The 21,343-nt window shown below is 28.3% G+C and overlaps 1 protein-coding gene across 1 annotated transcript in view; it reads left to right on the top strand.

Annotated features, from left to right (window-relative positions):
• The window catches only part of LOC129969647 (uncharacterized phosphotransferase YvkC-like), a 55,012-nt gene extending 38,646 nt beyond the window's left edge, over positions 1-16,366 (top strand). Inside the window, exons 29-40 of the mRNA XM_056084299.1 lie at positions 2,893-2,955; positions 3,062-3,154; positions 6,060-6,119; positions 6,221-6,321; positions 6,400-6,463; positions 7,687-7,850; positions 7,949-8,027; positions 10,600-10,651; positions 12,236-12,312; positions 13,295-13,397; positions 14,991-15,065; positions 16,151-16,366. Of these exons, the coding sequence (XP_055940274.1) occupies positions 2,893-2,955; positions 3,062-3,154; positions 6,060-6,119; positions 6,221-6,321; positions 6,400-6,463; positions 7,687-7,850; positions 7,949-8,027; positions 10,600-10,651; positions 12,236-12,312; positions 13,295-13,397; positions 14,991-15,065; positions 16,151-16,218 (999 nt within the window). The 3' untranslated portion in view covers positions 16,219-16,366. The remainder of the gene's footprint in view (positions 1-2,892; positions 2,956-3,061; positions 3,155-6,059; positions 6,120-6,220; positions 6,322-6,399; positions 6,464-7,686; positions 7,851-7,948; positions 8,028-10,599; positions 10,652-12,235; positions 12,313-13,294; positions 13,398-14,990; positions 15,066-16,150) is intronic.
• The last annotated feature ends 4,977 nt before the right edge of the window (positions 16,367-21,343 follow it).

Genomic DNA, 21,343 nt, shown 5'->3' on the forward strand with positions numbered 1-21,343 from the left:
TCTCGGCTGAAGATAATCGTCTTCTGTGCCGTATATAGTTGTCGTCTTTGTGCTGTCCTGTGTGTCTTCGTGTAATAAAAGTCGTTGTTTTATTTTCTACTGCCGCCTGGGGATTGAGCGTTCTTCACACCATATAACTTCCACTATCCAAACGAATCTCGGAAATTTCGTAACAGTATTTAAGAAAAAGAGCACTATAGAGTGATGTAAAAGGAAATCGTCAAAAGAATTCGCTCTTATAGCGATATATAGTATAGAGATAGTAATATAATCATCCAAAAATTCAAAGTCGAAATTTTGACGTCTTAGATTGTTCTGAGTTTGAAAAAACATATTTTTGGAAAATGTCCGTCTATCTGTTCGTGACAAAGATAACTCAAAAACACACTTTGAGCTGGATGGATGAAGTTTGGTATACGGGTTTTATATCAAATTTGTAGATTTCTATAAAATTATGAGCAAAATCCATTCGGAAGAAGTCTGTCTGTTAAATATAAATTAAAACGATAATTATAAAATGAAGAGAGCTAGGTAGATAAATTCGATACACAGATTTAATATTTATGATATAGACATATGTCAAATGTTGATTTGAATCCACCGAGTGGTTGATCGTCTGTCGGTCTATATTTTTAGAAACATGCAAACGCAATAACTCAAAATGGAATAACTTAAATATATCAAATATTAAATTGAATTTTGTGACTACAAGTCTACTTTTGTGTTAAATTTTTATTTCAATCGTTTGGGACAAATGCATCTAAAAACACAAATTCGATTTTCTGATTCCGTATGATGGGGATAATTGCTAAACGACGAGACATGACAGAAGAGATTCAGTTAAAAATCTAAATTCACGTCAAAGGTTAATATTTTGTAAGCCAAGGCTAAGCAAGGCGTTCTCGAGATAACATCTTTATTATAGTGTATGTGAGAACGTTTTGGGTTGGTCATTCCCAAATTATTAATTTATCATCAGATTCAATAGCAGACATTGATGTGAGCTATCACAGACTATTGTGTACACGTGATAAGTAAAAGTGCGTTATAAAAATTCTTAATATCAATTAGCCAATTTCGATTATCACACTGTCATAATTGCAGTTATAAGTCGCGATTGTTTAAAGCGTAATATTGGGTATGATTTGTTAGACACTACGTAGCTAATTATTGAACTATTTGATGCACCAACGTTAAAGTAGTAAATATATGTACCTTTTAGAAATTTTGTCGTATTAAAGAATATTTAGTCTACATAAAATAAAATAAATGTTAATATGTTATAATCGTTTTATTAATTTTGATTAGTAATTAGGAGGTTCTTGCAGAAGAAAATTTTTTCAGATATTATTGCTTTATTATAGACGCATGAATCGAGCACATTTCAAAATTAATCTAAAGCAATGAAAAAGCTAATAAACTTAGAATAATTTTTTAATTTTAATTTTGTATATTCTTTGTTTTTGGAATTTTAACAATAATGGGTAATAATAGGCCGTAGAAATTTATAATGTTCTGGAAATAAGTACTTACATTTTTTTAAATATTTCAGCAATCAATTTTTTTTATTTACCATTATGTAATGCACAAAATAGCCATAAAAATGTGATATATTTTGACTAGAGTTTAGAATATATGCGATTTGCAAAAAGGAAGGATTAACGTTTCACTAAAACTGAAATATTGCAGTATTGGTTAAGTTAATTGGTTGAAAGAAATGCAGAGATCAAAATTTACACTAATAAAGATTAGAATTTTGTTATTGATTGAACCACATGTTGAAACTCATGGTTCAATTAATTGATTGAATTTATTACAAAGAAATGCATTCATTGAATTATATGTTCTATATAAAACCCAGTAGCTGAATGCTGATTTGTTAACCTCTGGTACTATTCGATCTATTAATGTGATTAGATAATTAATACCTCCTTTGCAAGACCATTTTTAAAATAATCTCACAGTCAAAAATCAAAGGGATAGAAACGGAGTACATGGTGGTCATTTGGAAAGGATGCGTGAGGTTAATAGTAAGTTAGTATGTAAAATGTTGATGGTAAAAATTTACAAAATGAGATTATCTTATGAATTTTGAACAACTAATCGACCTTCAACTGCTATGTGTCCACACAAATTTCAAAATTATGGAAATGGAATGGGAACTCATTGCACAACAAAGTAGTAATACAAAAGGAAATTTATAGTGAATGCTTGATTTCTTTAATTCTTACGGTTTATTATCTTAATCAATTGTGTATATAGCATCCTTTTTCAGTTAATGGTGGAATTATTTTTTTTTCTCATTAATTCACATTCCCTGTCGGGTATAATATGTAGAACAAAATAGATCAGATTTGTTAGAACATTTTATTTGAAACGATCGAGCCTCAAATACCTCATTACTTTATCCGAATACTTTTTGTATATTACAAAAGATATAATTAAAAATGAAATTTTATTTTTTATCTATTGCTGCGAATATGTCAATCATATAAAATAACCTTCTTAATTTATTTTTTGTTTTATTTAATACGAGAATTTCACAATAAAAATCTTATTTTTTTTCTGTTTTTTTGCTATTGATATTTATTAAAATAACTTTCAGAATAAAATAAAATTGGAGCAAACTTGCATACTTTTCATACTTTGCGCTGTTTTTCTCCTTTAATTTAAAATTTAGTACAGACAACTATGCATTATAAATTGATTGTGGAAAATTAAACAAAAATATTTCTTTATGGCGCTTTCTGCCCTGTTACATTACAAACAAATGTTGAAGGCTATATTTGTATTAAAAAGAGCTTCGGTATTTGCTAGTTTGAATTTAATACATAAACAATGAATGAATGCTTTAATTTATTTTTAAATTCTTGTAATTTTTTTTAAAAATAGAAACTTGCTCTCAGCATTATCGCAGAAAAAAGACCAGAAGACTTTAACAAAATGGAACTAGATGTGAGTAAAAAATTTCTCTGATAATTTGTATTAAATAATTTTGATAAAATAACTTTTGGAAACATTTTTTTAAATTAACCGTAAACAATTCTTGGCAACATTTTAGGATGCCCTGCAGTGGCTGGAGACTTCTTCCACAAGTGCTGGAAAAAAATATCGAGAATTTCTTGAAAGACATGGTCACCGATGTCTAAAAGAAGTATGAGCTATAGTTTACTTTTTAGGGCCAATTGCTATAAATATTACTAAATTGCAATTCTTTATGATTGCAGTGAGTTTTTTGTCATGGAAAAACTCTCCTGTTAACGGTTCATATTTCCATCTGATACACTGAGCCACCGTCTTCACAACTGTTGCTCAGTTTTTACTGCTGAATTGGTAGCCATTTTCTGTGTTCTCAGGAAAATTTCGCTTTCCACACAGCGTAAATTCATTATTTACACTGATAGTAGGAGTGCGTTGGAGGCACTCACCCACTATCACAATTATCGAATACATCCAATTGCTATACGAATTCTGTTCACTTTGCACACCTTGCAAAATGAAAATTTTGATATCCTTTTTTGTTGGGTCCCAAGTCATGTAAGAATCTATGGCAACGAACTGGCGGATTCTGCTGCAAAATCTGCAGTGTTGCCCTTGAACCAAGGTTTTCCCTACAGTGATGTTATTAAGGCCTTTAATAAACACATCTATTTTATCTGGCAAAACACATGGGATCTGCAGATCCAGAATAAACTTCATTCTGTGAAACCAATTATTGGACTAATCATCCTATACGCGAGGTTGATGTCAAGTTGACTCCCCTCCGCATAGGGCATACTCGCTACAGGCATAAACATCTCATTTTTGGCGAGGCGGCACCAAAGTGCCCTGCATGTCATGTGGATTTTACCATTAATCATGTTTTAATCGAGTGCCCATCTTTTAATTCCTCCCGTTTAAACTTTTTTAAATCATCGTCATTAACTTTACAAGATCTGGTGGGTGAAAAATTTCACCCAAGCATCTTTAAATTTTTAAAATACATTAGCTTTTACACATGTATTTAATACTTTTAACTTTCATTAACGCCTGATTTTACATTGCTTCAATGTAATGGGTTTTTATACCACTGTTTCATTTAAATTTATTAACGTTGTACGTACTATAACTCTTTTTTTTGGAATTTATATGTTGATAACTTTTGCTTTTATATTTCATCATGTTTTTTTTATAGATTGGTCTATTATTTCATCATTTGCTTGGCGCAGTATAATCAAGTATGGTTCTTGCGCCATAAAACACTAACAACCAATCAACCAACCTGTTAACGGTTTAATGTATTTTTGAAAAATAATATTTCCTTTTCTTTTCTCATATACGAATGATACAAAGGGAACATATTATAATCGTCAAAAAATTTCGAACGCGAGATTTGAACGCACTTTCACGTTTCGAATTTCCCTGAATTTGAAAATCACGTTTTAAGAATTATGATTGTTTGTCCGTCTGTGAAAACGATAATTCAAGGACGTTTTAATCTATACAGATGAAACTTGGAGTGGCCATTGTAGATTTCTGTTAAATTCTGAATGAAACCCATTCCAAGGAAACTTGTTTGTCTTCTGTCACAGCACAAGCGAACATAATGACTAAAAACCGTAAAGAGTTAAATGATTTAATTTCGCTCGTAGACTCAGATCTAAAATGTAGATCTAGATCAGCAACAAAATTTGAACCAAATCCTTCAAATGGTTGAACGACCTTTGATTTGTAATTTTGTATGCATTTAAACTTGATAACTCAAAAACCCAAAGACTTGGTAAAATGAATTTGATGTACAATTTTAGCATCTAACGTGTAAATTCGTACAAAATTTCTAATTAAAATTATCAGATGGTTAATTGTATGTGGATCTGTACATTCTATTCAGTGACAACTCTAAAACGCAAAAACGTGTTTAAATGAAATTTGATATTCGGTCTTGCCATTAAAATTGTAGTTTTGAGTCAAATTTTAATTTCAATGAGTCAAAAAAGGAGTTAAAACATTCTTTCTTCAAACAAAAGGGGTTTCTTTGCTATACTAAGAAACATTCTTATGAGCAGGACTCTGAAAACAAAAATATGAGCATTCGTGGCATTTTGCAAGGTCTGTTATTTTAAGCTGAAGAGAAGAAGTTAAACACCATACTATACTAGAAAACTAGAAGTACTACTATACTAGAAGTCATACAACATTTTAAAATTAAAATTGTGCAATATAATAGTTTTTATAATATTAGTACCTTACTTTATTACCGCTAGTTAAATATTTCACCTCGCATTCGCAATTAGGAATCATAAATGAATGGCAAATATAAAATTTAATAAAACCAACTCTCAGAACTTACATTGTTCCGGGTCAGAAATTACCATTGTCATCCTCCACGCTTCAAAATTTTGAAGCTGATCACCAAATAGAACTATAATTTTGATACGGGGCGTTAATCTCATAAGTCAATAACTTTTCATATGCATTATTTCAACAATACGTTAGCATTTCTAAAAGAGCTATACATAGGTGTTTTTCAAATAATTGTGAAATAATAATTGAGGAGCTGAATGGAAGAATTATCTAGTGAACTACCTCTAGCGGAATTATCAGGCTTCTTACTTTCAAATGCTTTTTTCTTAAATAATTTCTTAGACACCCACAGAATGCTGTGAGATGCTAAAGTTAAACTGCCACTTTATTACATAAGTTCAATCCAGTTGTATTAAGATTCCAGTTTGAAGCGACATTAGGGCTATTTGGGGAAGGATCTCGTAATTTTAAACTGCGATCAGATGATGAGGACGACACCTGTGCTGGCAGGACCCTCTCCATATTTCCGCGACAATCCAGCGGGAGGCCCCCGATGGATTCGACGTGCACCAGACCCGCTTACGCGGAGATTTTTCATTGAAATTGAGTCTGGAGCCTGAAACATTAAGGTTCTGAAACCGAGACCTTACTAAAGGCCACCACGTCCCTTACCTCCTTATATTAACTACCCGATTATTAAAAAATGCAGATATCTCTTCTTTTACACCACCCTTGAATTGATTATTTCATTTCTAAGAATATTTTCTTTTCCATAGTTTGATATCCGATCTGTAACATGGAAAAATGATCCGAAGTCCCTCATCAAGACATTGCAGGTACATATTTTTTAATTTTTTTAAAAAAATCTCATTTTTATAGCTATGAGGTTATGTTAGAATATTGTTTACTCAGCTATTAATAATAATTATAATTACAGAACCTTGTATTAAGCGTGAAAAAAGATAAATCTGAGGAAAAGACAAAAGAGGTTACAGAATTGATAAGTAATTTGAAGGCTCCTGTATCATTTTTAAAAAGGTAATTTATTTTCATGGAGATTTTTTAAAAATTTGTTGAATTTCTTAGTAAAAGTTTAATTATTGTAATTTTTTTCAGATTATTATTGAGAATAATTCTTCCAATGAGTCGACGAGCTGTGAACTTCAGAGAGCTGTCAAAGGTATAAATATAAATAATAATAAAATATAAATTCAAATAATTTTTGAAAATATCGGGGGATCCAAAAATCCTTTAACATTTAAAAATTCAATAATTCATTGAATAATGTAAGTAGAAAAGTGAAAATTGATGTACACGCTTGAAATAACAAAGGATTTTATTGAAACGCAAACAGATGGCAGAGGACAGCAAAACGCCAGTGATGCCGCATTATATGAACTGCAGCGAGAAAGAGAGAATCAGATGCACCAGCAATTGCTCCATGTTGACTTTGTCAGAAAAGACACTGTTAGTGAAGCTGTACTATCTGTGTGGAAAACATGCAACTGCAGCATTACGATTGTACCTCATAAAGCCGTATTCCGACGCCAGTGGTCTTTACGGATATGATCGCAAATCTGCCAACTGACGCATTGTAGGACCACCCCGCCTGTGGACGTCGGTGAAGAGCTCCCCGCAAATTGTCGGTAAAATGAACAGACATCAAAGAACCCCCGGAAAACCACAAGAGAGGGGAAAGAGGGGAAAATGTGCCTGTCTCCAGACTCGTATAGGTCGTCAGAACGGGGATTAAGAAGAATATTCGAATAGGTCAATGTCATGTGACAAGTGTAGCCGTGAAGAAAATGATTATAAAGTTTGAAGCCAAGGGTTGTTTAGATGATCGGCTCTGTAGTGGAATGTGAGGTAGGGGATTGTAGATGAATAACGGCCAACATGTTGAGCATTTGTTATAAAGAAAGTTGGCTTTGCTAAAATTCAATTGCTATGCTAATTATTGTTTTTGTTATTAATATAAAGACCCATCTTCTGGTCATTTTTTGCACTTTTTTAGGAGGGATCAACCACATGTAATTTCAAACGTGTGTATATTTTTTTATCTCTCTACTTATATTATTCCATAAATTATTGAATTTTCAAATATTAACGGACTTTTGAATGACCTGTTAGATAAGTCTTTGAATTAACGTCATATCTTATTTTGAATGAATGGAATTCGAATATACTTTAAGATGATGTAAAAATTGCAATGGAATTTAACAGTGACTTTATTGAGAGTCTCACAAGTTTTTTGAGAGAGTGAAATTTCTCATTATTAAAAAGAGTTTCATTTGTTAATTTATCTCCCAATTAGTAGTACCAAGAAACCAAAATAAAATTAAATATAATAAATATTTCTAAAGTAGTAAAAAGGGCAAAAAAAAAAAAAATGTATTCTTTTAGACTACTTTGATGCAAGGCTTATACCAGTGGCGTAGAGGATATAGAAAACTTGCGAAGTTAATGGTTTCAGAAGGTCGTATACCGGATGAAGATTTGATCTATTTTATGACTATGGAAGAAATAAAAGAACTGTTGGAAACAAGATCTCCTAAAATCATTTCGAAGTAATACATTTTATCAAAAAAAGATTTTAATATTCCACTGTTAATGTAATGTAGTACATAATAAAAATTGATCATATGCAATTATTTTTGATGCTTAGAGCCAATCACAGACGCAGACGTCAACCTGTATTAGAAAAATACATTTTTCCAGAAATAATGAAAGGTTTCCCAGTACCGGTAAGTATAAGAATAAAATTTCCTTCCTGAGTTAATCTCTTCTTTTTTTCTTCAATTTTGTATAATTAATTAATACATTTCCTTTTTCCTTTCAAAACAAAATGTAAAGAACAGTTGTGAGAAAAACATCACTCAACTTTACTAAAATTATATTGAATTTTATTGGAAAAACAAGTTTGAAGTAAAAGAATATACGACATGCTGTTAATCATGGAAATAAACCAGCAAAAGTTACTTATAAAAATTATTTAAACATAATTAAGTGGCGACCTCGATAGCCATCCCAGACGCACAATGGTTACTGATTTTGAAGATTAAATTTATTGTTTTTTTAAAAATATTTTTAGTTGCTCGTAAGTTATAGATCTCAAATTTTTTTTCGAATTACCATTATGTTATAGAAATATAATATTAATATTTCTATAAAATTTAACCACCAGAACCTCGAGTTAAGTAACTGAAAGGGCGTTTTACTTTTCCTGAATATAAATATCTTTGTGGGATTATCAGAAAATGACACATGTATATGCAATTTTTTTAAGGCCAAGAAACGTATTTATGGCTCATGTATTAGATCTCAATAGATTTTTAAAACCGATAAAATTTCCAATATTTTCTAAATTTTAAATTTATTCTATCAAATAATAATTCTTCTGTGTCATTATACTATTGTAAATGAGTATAATGACACAGAAGAATTGCATCCAAAATAGAAGAAGAAATCAATTATACACTCAAAGAAAAAGCAAAATAGAATGTTTTAAGTCCGGATTTGTATTAAAATATATTTGAATTTGAGAACTTATATACTGCATTTGAGAACATAGTATTTTGAATAATTACATACTCAGATAATTGCAGTCAAGAAAACACGTTGGATGTGAAAAGATTAGAATTTTCTTTTCTAACAGATATGGAAAAAGGAATTCTTTAAATAGGAATTAAAGTTCGCTGAGGGATTTAATATAAATTTTATTTCTCTTTACAATCCTTTTAATAGTTCTTTTAATTTAATTATTATTATTTAATTCAGAAATTATCAAATGTATATTAAAACCAATCAGAATGAAATCTAGAAACACATTGACCTGTTTTATGACGAAGGTAGTCTTTATATATCTAGAATGGTTACTATCAAGTAACAGACACTAAAACATGTAATTATTGATATTTCTATTAAACATTGTGACTTTGTTTCAACATAAACAATTAATAATAATACTGATGTTTAGAATAATCATAATCTTAATTTCATCTAGTATTTTTTTTCCTCTCTGATCTGTATCGAATTATGGATTCAAACTAAAGATGGTAGATTTTTAAAATATTTATTTATTTAAGAATCCATAAAATGAAGCACATGGAAATTTTGAAAAAAAAAATATTATTTGATATTGAATATATTTATACTCAAACATGTTTAAATACTTTAACTTGCGAACAGCACACAGTCTGAAAGAATAAAACTTCTAATTTAATTGTATTCTTTTAGATTATTTAGTTTGTAAATGAATTTTAAAGAAAGAATACTGTGTATTACACTCACATATATAGGGTGTTCATTAATTATTGTCGGGGTTTCCGTACCTCATAACTTTCGAATAAAAAATATTACGCAAAAACCGATTACGTATTCTTAAATTACAACTCAAAGAATTTCATTGATGATATTAAAGTGTAAAGCTTGCACAATTTGCACTTTGTAGGCATTCAGCTGAAGACGATTATGTATTCGTAAATTACAACTCAAAGAATTTTATTAATGATATTAAAAAGATTAATGAATTTGCACATGGCTGCCCTTCGTGGCTCGTAACACATCGAGACGAAATTCGATTTCCCTCCAAGTGTTCTCCAGCATTTGTGTGGTAACATTTTGGATCGCAGTAACAATTCTGAGCCTCAGTTCATCAAGGGAGGGCACAGGGGTCTTGTACACAATGTTCTTGACAAACCCCGGAAGAAGTCCAGCGGTTTTATATCTGGTGATCTCGGAGGCCCTGGGATTGGTCCACCTCTTCGCATTGTTGCCACGTAAAATTCTTTGAGTTGTAATTTACGAATACATAATTGCCTTCAGCTGAATGCCTACAAAGTGCAAATTGTGCAAGCTTTACACTTTAATATCATTAATAAAATTCTTTGAGTTGTAATTTACGAATACGTAATCGGTTTTTGCGTAATATTTTTTATTCGAAAGTTATAAGGTACGGAAACCCTGACAATAATTAATGAACACCCTGTATTTTCTAAGCGCTATACCCTTAGAAGTGTTACTTGTATTAAACTCTTTTAGAAAAAAATCCGATTCCTCTATATCATTCCGTATATATATTTTTTAAATTTACAACTCATATATTGAAGAATTAAGTTGCTTTCTTTCTTTGAATATTAATTTCTGTTTTATGAAAATAAAATATTTCAGACAGTTAGAATTCTATTGTACTCGATCTGAAACTAAAGATTGAAATTTATTTATTGAAAAGGTAGTATATGCTTGAATCATTGTTTGTATCCTGTTCGCATATATAGTTAAAATGTAATAGATTTATAGTAAAAATATTTTCTACAGATGAACATGGAAAAAAAGATTGTTGTTACTGGTGATAATTTTTCAATGACGGGTAAGTACATTAACCAAATTATGCATCAAATATTATCTTTCTAATTAAATAGAGAGGAAAATATCAATTATAACAAAATGTTGATTATTTTTTCAAATTGAAGATTGTTCATTTTTGAAAATATTATAGGTTTCACTTCAATGATAAATTATAGATGGGAGAATTACCTTGTATAAGTAGAAGCAGGCGCAGTTATAGAGTTGGGTACAATCATGCATTTTGAATATTGCTACAGAAATATCTCTTTTCTGTAAAGATAACAGTTTCCTTTGAATATTATAACAAAAATATTTGTTAAATTATTTATTGCATCGTAAGTAATCCATTGTGTAATATTTTATAGGCTGTTCAATTTTCGCATATGAGAATACAAACACTTATATTGAATTTAAATCTAATAAACTTGAAATGTGCGAAAATATTGGTTGATTTCTGGTAACAAAATTGCACCTTCAGTTCATCAAGAGGATGATATTTGGTTAAGGACTTTTTGAAATTTATGAGTTAAACTAAAAGGTTAAAAACATTTTTTTGAAAACTTCATTTATAATAAGAAAGAAAAGACGGATTCTTGTGTTTTAAGTGGGAAATAATACTTTAAGAAGAAACATGTATATAGTGATAAACGTATATTAATTGTCAAATGTAAAATAAGTTTTCGCATTTAAATTTTGCACATTTTTCAACATATTTTAAAATGTAAAATAACTTTTGTATTAGAATTTCTACATTTTCAAGCATAATTTAAGAGCTGATGAGTAGCTTGATACTGATGACATACGTGAATTGATGAGTTAATAATGTAAAATGCAAAATGACAAACATAAGATATTAGATAATACAAAAACATATGATAAATAAAAAGAAAATAAATAAATAAATATAAAATGGATCATAAAATAAAAATAAAAAATAAAATAATAGTATAAATGAAAAATAATTAAAAATTATGTTATCAATAATAATGATAAGTAGAATTTATATGGAATTAATATGTGACACATTTAGTAATATTCTATAACACACCTCAAAATTACAACATGCTAACTATGCTATATGCAAAAGAGTTTTCAATATATTTTTGTAATACTTTGATTCCAATTTTCCCAGTCTTAGGTGGGAGAATTCCAATATCCTCTTAGTTCTGTAACTGTTTGAAAAAAATTTTCACGTCACTCGGATATATGCACCTAAATAATATTTTTATTTTTTTCTTTAAATGCATTTGACTTTTTGACTTATTTGAAAACTTAATCTCAAATACATAATAATTCGTCAAAACATTCTAAAATTTATTTTGTTTTTAATTTTTCACCAATTTTTAATGTTGAAATTTCAATTTAATTTTTAATTTTTATCTTTTTGATAAATATTAATCTTTATTATTTTTAATATTTGATATATCTTTTAATTAGTATGATAATTAATTAGTATGATAATTTAATAGTAATGATAATTTTAAATAGATATTATTTATATTTATATTTATAAAAATATTAGCATTATTATCATTTTTATTAATAATTTATAATAGAAAATCATAATGTTTTTCAATGTTTAATTGTTATTTAACTTTATTTTTAGGAATTCCTGTTAGTGCTGGTACAGCTACAGGGTTTGTTCGTGTTGCTCTAGATTTAGATGAGGCATCGCTTTTGCAGGTAATATCATAAAATTAAGATTGCATTCAGTGGCTTTACTGGAATAGAGTAACTTTCACGAAATCGCTGTTAAGCTTTCCAGGCTAATTCAAATTTTAACACACATATTTATATTAATTTGAACATACTCTAATTACTGCTCGTGCATAAATAAAAATTACTTTTCAATTGAATTGCTGCTTACTTCTTTTTTTGATAATATGATTCTCATTCTTCGATTAGAAATTTACAATGTAATTTGTATTTTTATTGATTATTTAAAATTTTATTAATTTATTTAATAAATTTTTTTTTGTTTATACCAGAGCCTATTCCTATTTGGTAGTTTTTTCAAAGAAAGTCAATTAAAATTGTATTAAAATATTTCGAATTAGTGTATATTATTAATTTTTTTCTCATTTTAAGTTTCGTGGATATTTTTTAAATGCTACTGAACTTTACGCAAGAGCAGAATGATGAGATCTGAATGAGTTTACTTTTAAAATTCTTCTTATAGAGTATTATTCTACCCAATTACATACTTTCTTTGTTCTTATCGATTATCAAAAATACATTTAATTAACAGAAATGATAAGCAATTTGATTGATAAAATATCATAAATATTAAATTTAATCAATTGAAGCGATAAATAACAAATATAAAACAATCGTAGAACCAGCTTATATTATAAAAATCATTCCTATTGATCTCATTTTGCAATATTGCAAACGATTTTTACTGTAAAAGTTTATTGAGTTGTGAATGACATTATGCAATGTTTGGGGAATTGTTTTTAAACTTTTAATGTGATTTAGCACTCGAAACATATAAAAAAATAATGATTGTTAGTGTTTTTTTATAAAGTGAATCTTAATATTACATTTTTTTCTGACTTTATATCGCATGACTCGCTGATATTCGGAATTACATATTTTCATGCTTACTTCTGATCATCTTATATTTACTCAAAAATGAAAATTAACCACAAACGTTTTTCTACAGCCTGGTGAGATACTTGTGACTTATTGCACAGATATAGGATGGTCACCTTATTTCCCAATGCTGGCAGGTGTGGTCACCGAATTAGGCGGTCTAATATCACATGGTAATATACCTTTTATTCTTTACAGAACATTCTTATCTATTTAGTAAATTAAAAAAAATCACTATGGAATCAAAGATATTCCATAATTTATAAAGAAAAATATCCACAAGTTTAGAAAAAATGTGATAAAATGACAACTATAAAAAGGGGACTCGGAAATCAATTTAGTTTTTAAAGTTTTATGAAAGTCTGGTATTCAAATAAAAAAAATGCATTATATTTTTTAGTTATATCAATTACAGGTATTTCATGGAATATTGAGTAAATTCGTTTTCAAACAATAAAAATAAAAGGTAAAAAACTTTTCCCCATTTAGTATGTTTTAATATAAACATTTGATATTTTATATCAAAAGAGTTTTAATCAATTGAGAATAAAACAGTGGAATGTTAAGCTTTGGTAAATTCATTGAAAAGATTAATATCATTTATAGAAAAAGGTATAGAAAAAAATACCATTATTTATATAAATTCTTATCAGTCATTATTAATAATAAATTTAAACTAAAGTGTATAAAGTTACTGATAAGAAAATAAAAAAAACCTTGATATATTTCTTTGTTGTGAAGATTTGAAAGGATAAGAAGTTTATTTCCGTTCAAAGAATGTTCATTTTTCCCATTAGAACTGAGTCAGTGCAGTTAATTGGATGAAATGTTCATCTGTATCTAGGTATTTATATCTAATATTAGGTTCCTGTCAGTGATATCTTGGAATTGCATGAAAATTCAAATATAATATACACAAGGTTTTTTTTATAGACATAACATTTGCAGTTGTCATCTTTTTTTATTACAAATGTATCACTATGAATGGATTTAAAATTTAATATTTTTTAATTTAATTTTTACAGGCTTGTTTCAAAAATAATTAATTGGGGCTTTTGGTAAAATGTTTTATAGTTAACTATTTTTAATAAAATGCATGGACAAATTTATAATTAAACCAATATGAATCTAAGTTTGTTTTAAAAAGTTATCTAACATTTAATGAAGTAAGTCAATATTTCTTATAAACATGACATTTGCAGTTGTCATCTTTTTTATTACAAATGTATCATTATGAATAAATAAAAAATTTAATACATTTTAATTAAATTTCTAAAGATTTATTTCAAAAATAATTAATTGTAGCCTTTGGTAAAATATTTTATAGTTAGCCATTTTTAATAAAATATATGGACAAATTTATAATTTAACCAATATGAATCTTAGTTTGTTTCAAAAAGTTATATAACATTTAATGAAGTAAGACAATATTGATTATAGACATGACATTCGTAATTGTTATCTTTTTTTTATTAAAAAATTATCACCATGAATAAATTAAAAATTTAATACATTTTAATTTAATTTCTAAAGATTTGCTTCAAAAATAATTAATGAAGCCTTTGATAAAATATTTTATAGTTAACAATTTTTAGCAAAATACATGTACAAATTTATGATTAAACAAATATGAATCTACATTTGCTTTAAAATGTCTTATCCCTTTTAACGAAGTAAAACAGTATTATTTATCACCCAGTTCAAGATAAACAATTACTTAATTTTAATTAGAATTCTAATTAAGATCTGCACAATCTTTTTGTCAGGTGCCGTAGTAAGCCGAGAATATGGTCTTCCTTGCATTGCAGGTATGCATGGAGCTACGCAACAATTCCAAACAGGTAAAATGACTGTATTTAATGAGAGAAATTTTCTTAGATTTAAGTTTTTAAATGCAAAGTGTTGATATGCATTAAAGTGAACAGAGTATAGTAACATGATAGTTAATATATATATATATATATATATATATATATATATATATATATATATATATATATATATATATATATATATATATATATATATATATATATATATATATATATATATATATATATATATATATATATTGTTTATTTATTTTGAAAAATGTATAACAGGAAAACGACTAAGGTGGTTAAAAAAATAATTCTTGTAACAAATTCATGTGACCGGGCATAAATTTTTCCTCCCAAAGTTTTAGGTTATAGATACAAAAAATTTTCGATAGATGACGCTGCAAGTCCCTTTTATTGTTTTCCCCGCATGTGAATCACCAAAGTACACAGAGGGGGTTACTCTTTCGACTTAAAAAGGAGCGTTTTGTGACTGGACGAGCAGTAGAGGGCTGAACAGCAGATTTTGAAGAAAAAATTTTGTACTGTGATTTTCGTTTATTTAAGGATTTAGAAAAATTGTGATGTAATTTTCAATTATTTCTTTATTTACATATTTAATGTCTTCACCACCATCTGTCGAGAACTTTTCTAACTAAAAAAAAAAAAAAAAAAAAAAATGTGAGAGGACAATTTATTCTCTATTACATGAATTCGTTGCAAGAATTGTTTTTTAACCTTGACCGTCTCCTGTTATGCATTTGTCAAAACCATCAGTCTATTTTAGGGAGTTCTATATATAGATTTGATATTAAATTAAGATATAAAATTTAGTATGAAAACTACAGGTGAAATTTTATTTACTATCTTATTCCATTTTTAAGACACTGCATTAATATATACTAACCTAATTCTGAAAATCACTTTTTTCTGGTTTAATTGCAGCTAAAATTCAGATATCCTTCGAAACTCTCTACTTTAAAATTATTATAGATTATTTTAGATTAATACGTTACTTCATATACAAATATGTATTAAATGCTATATATATGAACTTATTATATATTAAACCCAACCATTAAATATTAATATTAATATTACTATTGCAGGTGATTATGTATTAATGGATGGAAATAAGGGAGTGTTGCAGAAAATTCCCAAACCAGAAGACTCTTAAATTCTTATCACGATAGTTTCAGATTTTCACCAGCTCATTCGCACCGATGAATTTTTGTATCTTATGAAAGACTGTTATTTTGTTCTAGTTGTGCTATGTCTTCGTTAAAAGTTTAACTATTATTGTGTCATAAATTTGTTTGATTATATTTTGGTTCTTCTGTACATCATTCTTAAAAAATTAAAAATTAAAGTGATTTATTGTAAAATAAGGATTTTTCTCATTCATATTTGCATATCTTGTACATTTTCAGGGTTATTAAATTGTTGTTTTCCCAAGGTTAATTCTGACAAAAGTTTAAAGCAAGCTGTTGTCTAGAAATTGAGGTTTCAATGCACCTGATAGTTTGAAGCAATCTCCATTATATAGCTTGATTTTAGTTTGATGGATATATGGACCCCATTTGTCTCAAGCAACAGAAATGTACAAATATCTGATAATTTTATGATAGTACAATTGAAAGTTAAATTATCCATGTTAATCTTTTTAGACGTATCTTGTATCCCTGCCGTTTAAGATAAATACAAGTAGAAGGCAATGCATTCTTCAACTAACATTTAGCTATATATTATGGATACAATGAAGATTTTCACGATAATTAAATTGTATTTTGTTTAACATTATCTCTAATTAAAGTTTAATACTTGATTCGTTTTATTCAGAAGCAGAAATTTCATGCATCTGGTAGTTCATGCCACAATTCATGTAAAACTTAATGTTAATTTGAGAAATGTATGATATTCCATTGGTGTTGAGCAACTGGGATGGATTTGATAATTTGAATCAAACTTTGCTACAAGTTTAATGAAGACCAGTTATCTTAAACAGATAAATATTTTTCAATTGTTAATTGATGGAATGCTTGCTGCAGTTACTGAAGTGTATGAAATCGTTTTTCAATTTTTTAAAGACTCATCTGAATGTGAATACAACGTGTACTAAGTTTGTTCGCGATATACTCCTTTGACAGAAATTACGGCAGAGATGAGCAATTCACTGTCACTAAGTATAAATACTGTTGTCTCTTTTTCCTATTAACTGCCGGACCCCTGAATGAATTCATTTTTGGGTTTAAAAAAAAACTGTGGCGAAAGTCTGGAGCTGCCTCATCTCTCTGATTGTAATCCAGAGAAGACAAAGCCTTTTTTAGATCAAAATCTTGGCAATCCAGTAAATATTGTTTGTTTGTTTCTTATGGCACTTGCCACTGACAAGCCCGCTGTTACGAAGACAGCGATTTAAGCCTGAGGGGAACGTCTCTTATTTTTTATAGCAGCGCCAACTAGGGCCAAGAGTACGACTTTGCCACTCACGCATCATTCATTCGCTTGCACAACCCCTTTTTACAGGAGGGCACATTCACACATTTCACAGATAGAACAACAGAAGAACAACCATGCCCAAACCGGGACTCAAACCCGTGACGCCCAGATCACGGGGAAGACGCGCTACCCCTATGCCAGGACGCCGGCAAAATGTTGGCAATCCAGTAAATAAATCCAGCTATGGTAATAAATCAAGCAGAGAATTAATCAAGCTATGGTTATGGTATAAACCAAAATTTTGCTTAATTTTTTACTATTTTTTATTCGATACTAAATACTAATTAGTAATTTTAATCATAACTAATCAACTAATTAGTAATTTAAATCACCTCAAAAATTCTGTAATTGTTAAATTTTGTTTTGAGAAATTGAAAAGATAGTCAAAGATTTGAATGCATATTTTGAAAATCGTTTTGTTGAAGGAAGAAAATTGTAACCATAGTCATTTTTATAATACTAAAATGGCAACGATATGAGGTCAAATTGTGAGTAGTACTTTAAAGATATATTTTATAGCAGATAGCATAGTTAATAAATATTATGCTTAATTAAACAAAAGTATATTAGTAACTAATAAATATTTATCTAATAACAAAAAAAATATTTATTTGCATACGCACTAATAGTAGTGTGTCTGTATGTGTGTGTGAAAGAAAGAAAAAGGGATAGTATGAATGTTTGTTGTGCTCTATAGGATAGACCGTTGGGCCTAGAGCAACCAAATTTGGTACAAATATATTTTTATATATGGAAATATGCACCTGAGAGAGATTTGTTTAAATTTTGATTAGTTAAAAGTAATACGAAATGTTGATGTTTTTTCTGTGATATCTTTCGAAAACTAACTTTTTCTCCGTAACCTGCGTTCCATTTCTTTAAACAGGGCAGGTTTCAAGAGATCATGATTCCTTCATCCTTTGAAGTTTATTTCTTTGGATATTACCCTTATTATTTATATTTATATAAGAAAAAAGCTGAATTTCATGCTTTATTTTCTATTGCATCTAATTATAAATGAATAATAAAACTGAATTAATTTGCGAATATGTAATATGAATTTAATGAATTAAGGAAAAGAAATTACAAGAATTTTATTTGCACCATTCAAATTCTCGCTTTTTCAGAATCTGCATTTTCTTTCATAAGGGAAAAAATCTCGAATTTCTTGATGAGAACCAATAATTTACTTTATCATAAACTGTATAACACGTCATGATTTTTAAGCAAAAATAGTTTCCAAGGACCAGGACAGAAATTTATTTATCGTTAATACATTTTTCCATTCTGGTAGAAGACTTATTAAAAGGAAACATTGTTTAGACTTATTAAGGAGTTTTAATAAGTATATTGCAAGAAATATGGAAATATATAAGTTTTCGATAATATTATCATTATCAACAACGGTTTTATCAGAATAAAAATTTCTGTAATGTCAAATTCTTTCATGACAATTCTTTGTAAAATGGAAAATAGAACTTTTAGAAGATTACTACGCATATGTCGAAGAATAACACATTTTTGGATGATGCCTTTTTTTATTAAATAGCTCCATAAGGAAATATTTCAATTTCTTTGTAAGCGTTTAATTCGGATAGAAAATAAATAAAACCATATTATACTAGTAGCTCTATGTACAGCAACCCCCATAAAATCTGCTCTTGCAAGAAAGTTTTAAAAATTTATCCAATATTGACATTTATTGTAAAGACAATATTGCTACCAGAGACAGTGGATATAATTATTTGTCTTTTAAAGAGGATTTTCTTATCTTCAAGTATATATACTATCCTTCAAAACTCTGTTTATTCAATGCATGATATTACACACATATAACGCAATAAGTTCAAAGCAAAACAAATATAAAAAATCTATATCTTCTTCAAAGTTTTGAAACCAAAGCTATTTGAGAAGAATTGATGAAAAAACATTAAAGAAAAAAGGAATAAAACTGAAGCAAAACAAACAGAAAATTTTTCTTCAAAAATCTATAGACACTTTTGTGGAAAAATTACAAAAAAAAAAAAAAAAAAAAAAACATGTTAGATGAAACAAAACTGAAACCAAACCAATGCAAAAATTATCCTCAAACTTCTGTAACAGAAATCTTTTGAGAAAAGTCGCAGAAAAATACATAGGAAAAAAGAAAATGATATGAGATTAAGAAATGTAGAAATGTAGATGTAGAAAGTAATTCTCAACTATGATCTCATTAAATCTTTTTTTTTTCGAATACGAATTATATATACAAGTTTTTATTTTTATCAATGCTCAAAAACCTATGATGAAATGCATGGTTTTATCAAATTAACATAATTATAATTATTTTTCTTACTTCCAAAGTGACTCAAATGCTTTAATGATGATAAACTAGCCTTGCATTGAAACTATTAAATCGCTGTACGATTTAAATATCTTGTACGATTTAAATATCTTGTACGATTCAAAATATTTTACAAATTAGTTTCTAAAAGAAAAAGAAAAAAAGTTAAAAAAGAAAAAAAAAGCGGTTATTGTTAGTGCCATCGTTATGGAAAGATTCCGTTGTAGCTAATGGAATGTGATCACAATTTCACAATCAGAGGAACTCGGTCATAGTACAACCTCATGATGTTCTGCGCTGTTGAGGTATATTTATATATACATTTAATTTTACTCATATATGTAATAACAGTATAAATATCTATATATAAAATTGAATGTCTGTTTATTTGTTTTATCCTAATACGATTCCACACCTCTTGACAAATTTAAAAGCAAGTATTTGATTTTAGCACCTAGAATAATCTACTACTTTTTCTATGCCCCCCCCCCCCCCTCCGAAAAAAAAGGTAAGATGTTGGTTTTAAGATTTTTCCACCATGACTATCACATATATTATAGCATAAAAGTTATTATTTCTTCATCTTAATAACAAAGAATTAGCCTTTTAGTGACATCAATCAATTTTCACTCAATCATTCTTTGATTTCATTGAATAATCAGAAGTTTGTCAACTTTAACATGGTTTATTAACTCTCTTTCCTTTGTCTATTAGCAATCCATTTTAAACTTATTTTCCAATAAGCTACATATTTGATATTTCAAGCGGAACTCAGAACTGTATGATAATGTTGTATTTACTCAATTTCTTGCCTATTTGTTCAGACAAAAATTTTGCAACTACTTAAAAACTTCCATTACCAATAGATGGCGCCATGGAAATTGTTATCTCACCGGGAAATTAGTTTAAATTCGATCACAAAATTTCTCTATCTTTTAAGTAGAATATACTTCATAATATCTTCAAGAAGTTGTTTGATATTTTAAATATTAGCCAATATTGTTGCAATGTTGATGGGCATTTTGTGCTAATAGGGTACTGACAAAACTTAAATGCAGAAAATAATTATTTAAATAAAAAAAATACCATGTTTTAACGGACAAAAAGGTATAAAATAATTTCTTCTCGCCCCATACAGATTTAATATTTCGTCCTAAATATTTTTGATTGTGACTAAAGCTTCCTTGGAGGTCAATAATAAATAATTAACGAAATTATTTTTTTTTACGGTTCTTATTGTTTAAAATTGCTAAATGCTTTTCTTACATTTAACTATTTGTACATCTAGTTCCATGAATATACCTACAAAATTCAAAGGAATATATTTATTTATAAATTTAGAAGGGATCATTACAAATTTAGATTTATTTTAGAAATATGACCTGCGGAAGCACCTCGTAATTGAGAATGAGAAGCTTTCGCTATGGTGGTTGGTTCACGCCACGCTTGTGGGTACACGAAAAGGTGGAGGTCTGGCATA

The sequence above is a fragment of the Argiope bruennichi genome, chromosome 5 (assembly GCF_947563725.1).
Source record: "Argiope bruennichi chromosome 5, qqArgBrue1.1, whole genome shotgun sequence".
In the NCBI taxonomy this organism is placed as follows: Eukaryota; Metazoa; Arthropoda; class Arachnida; order Araneae; family Araneidae; genus Argiope; species Argiope bruennichi.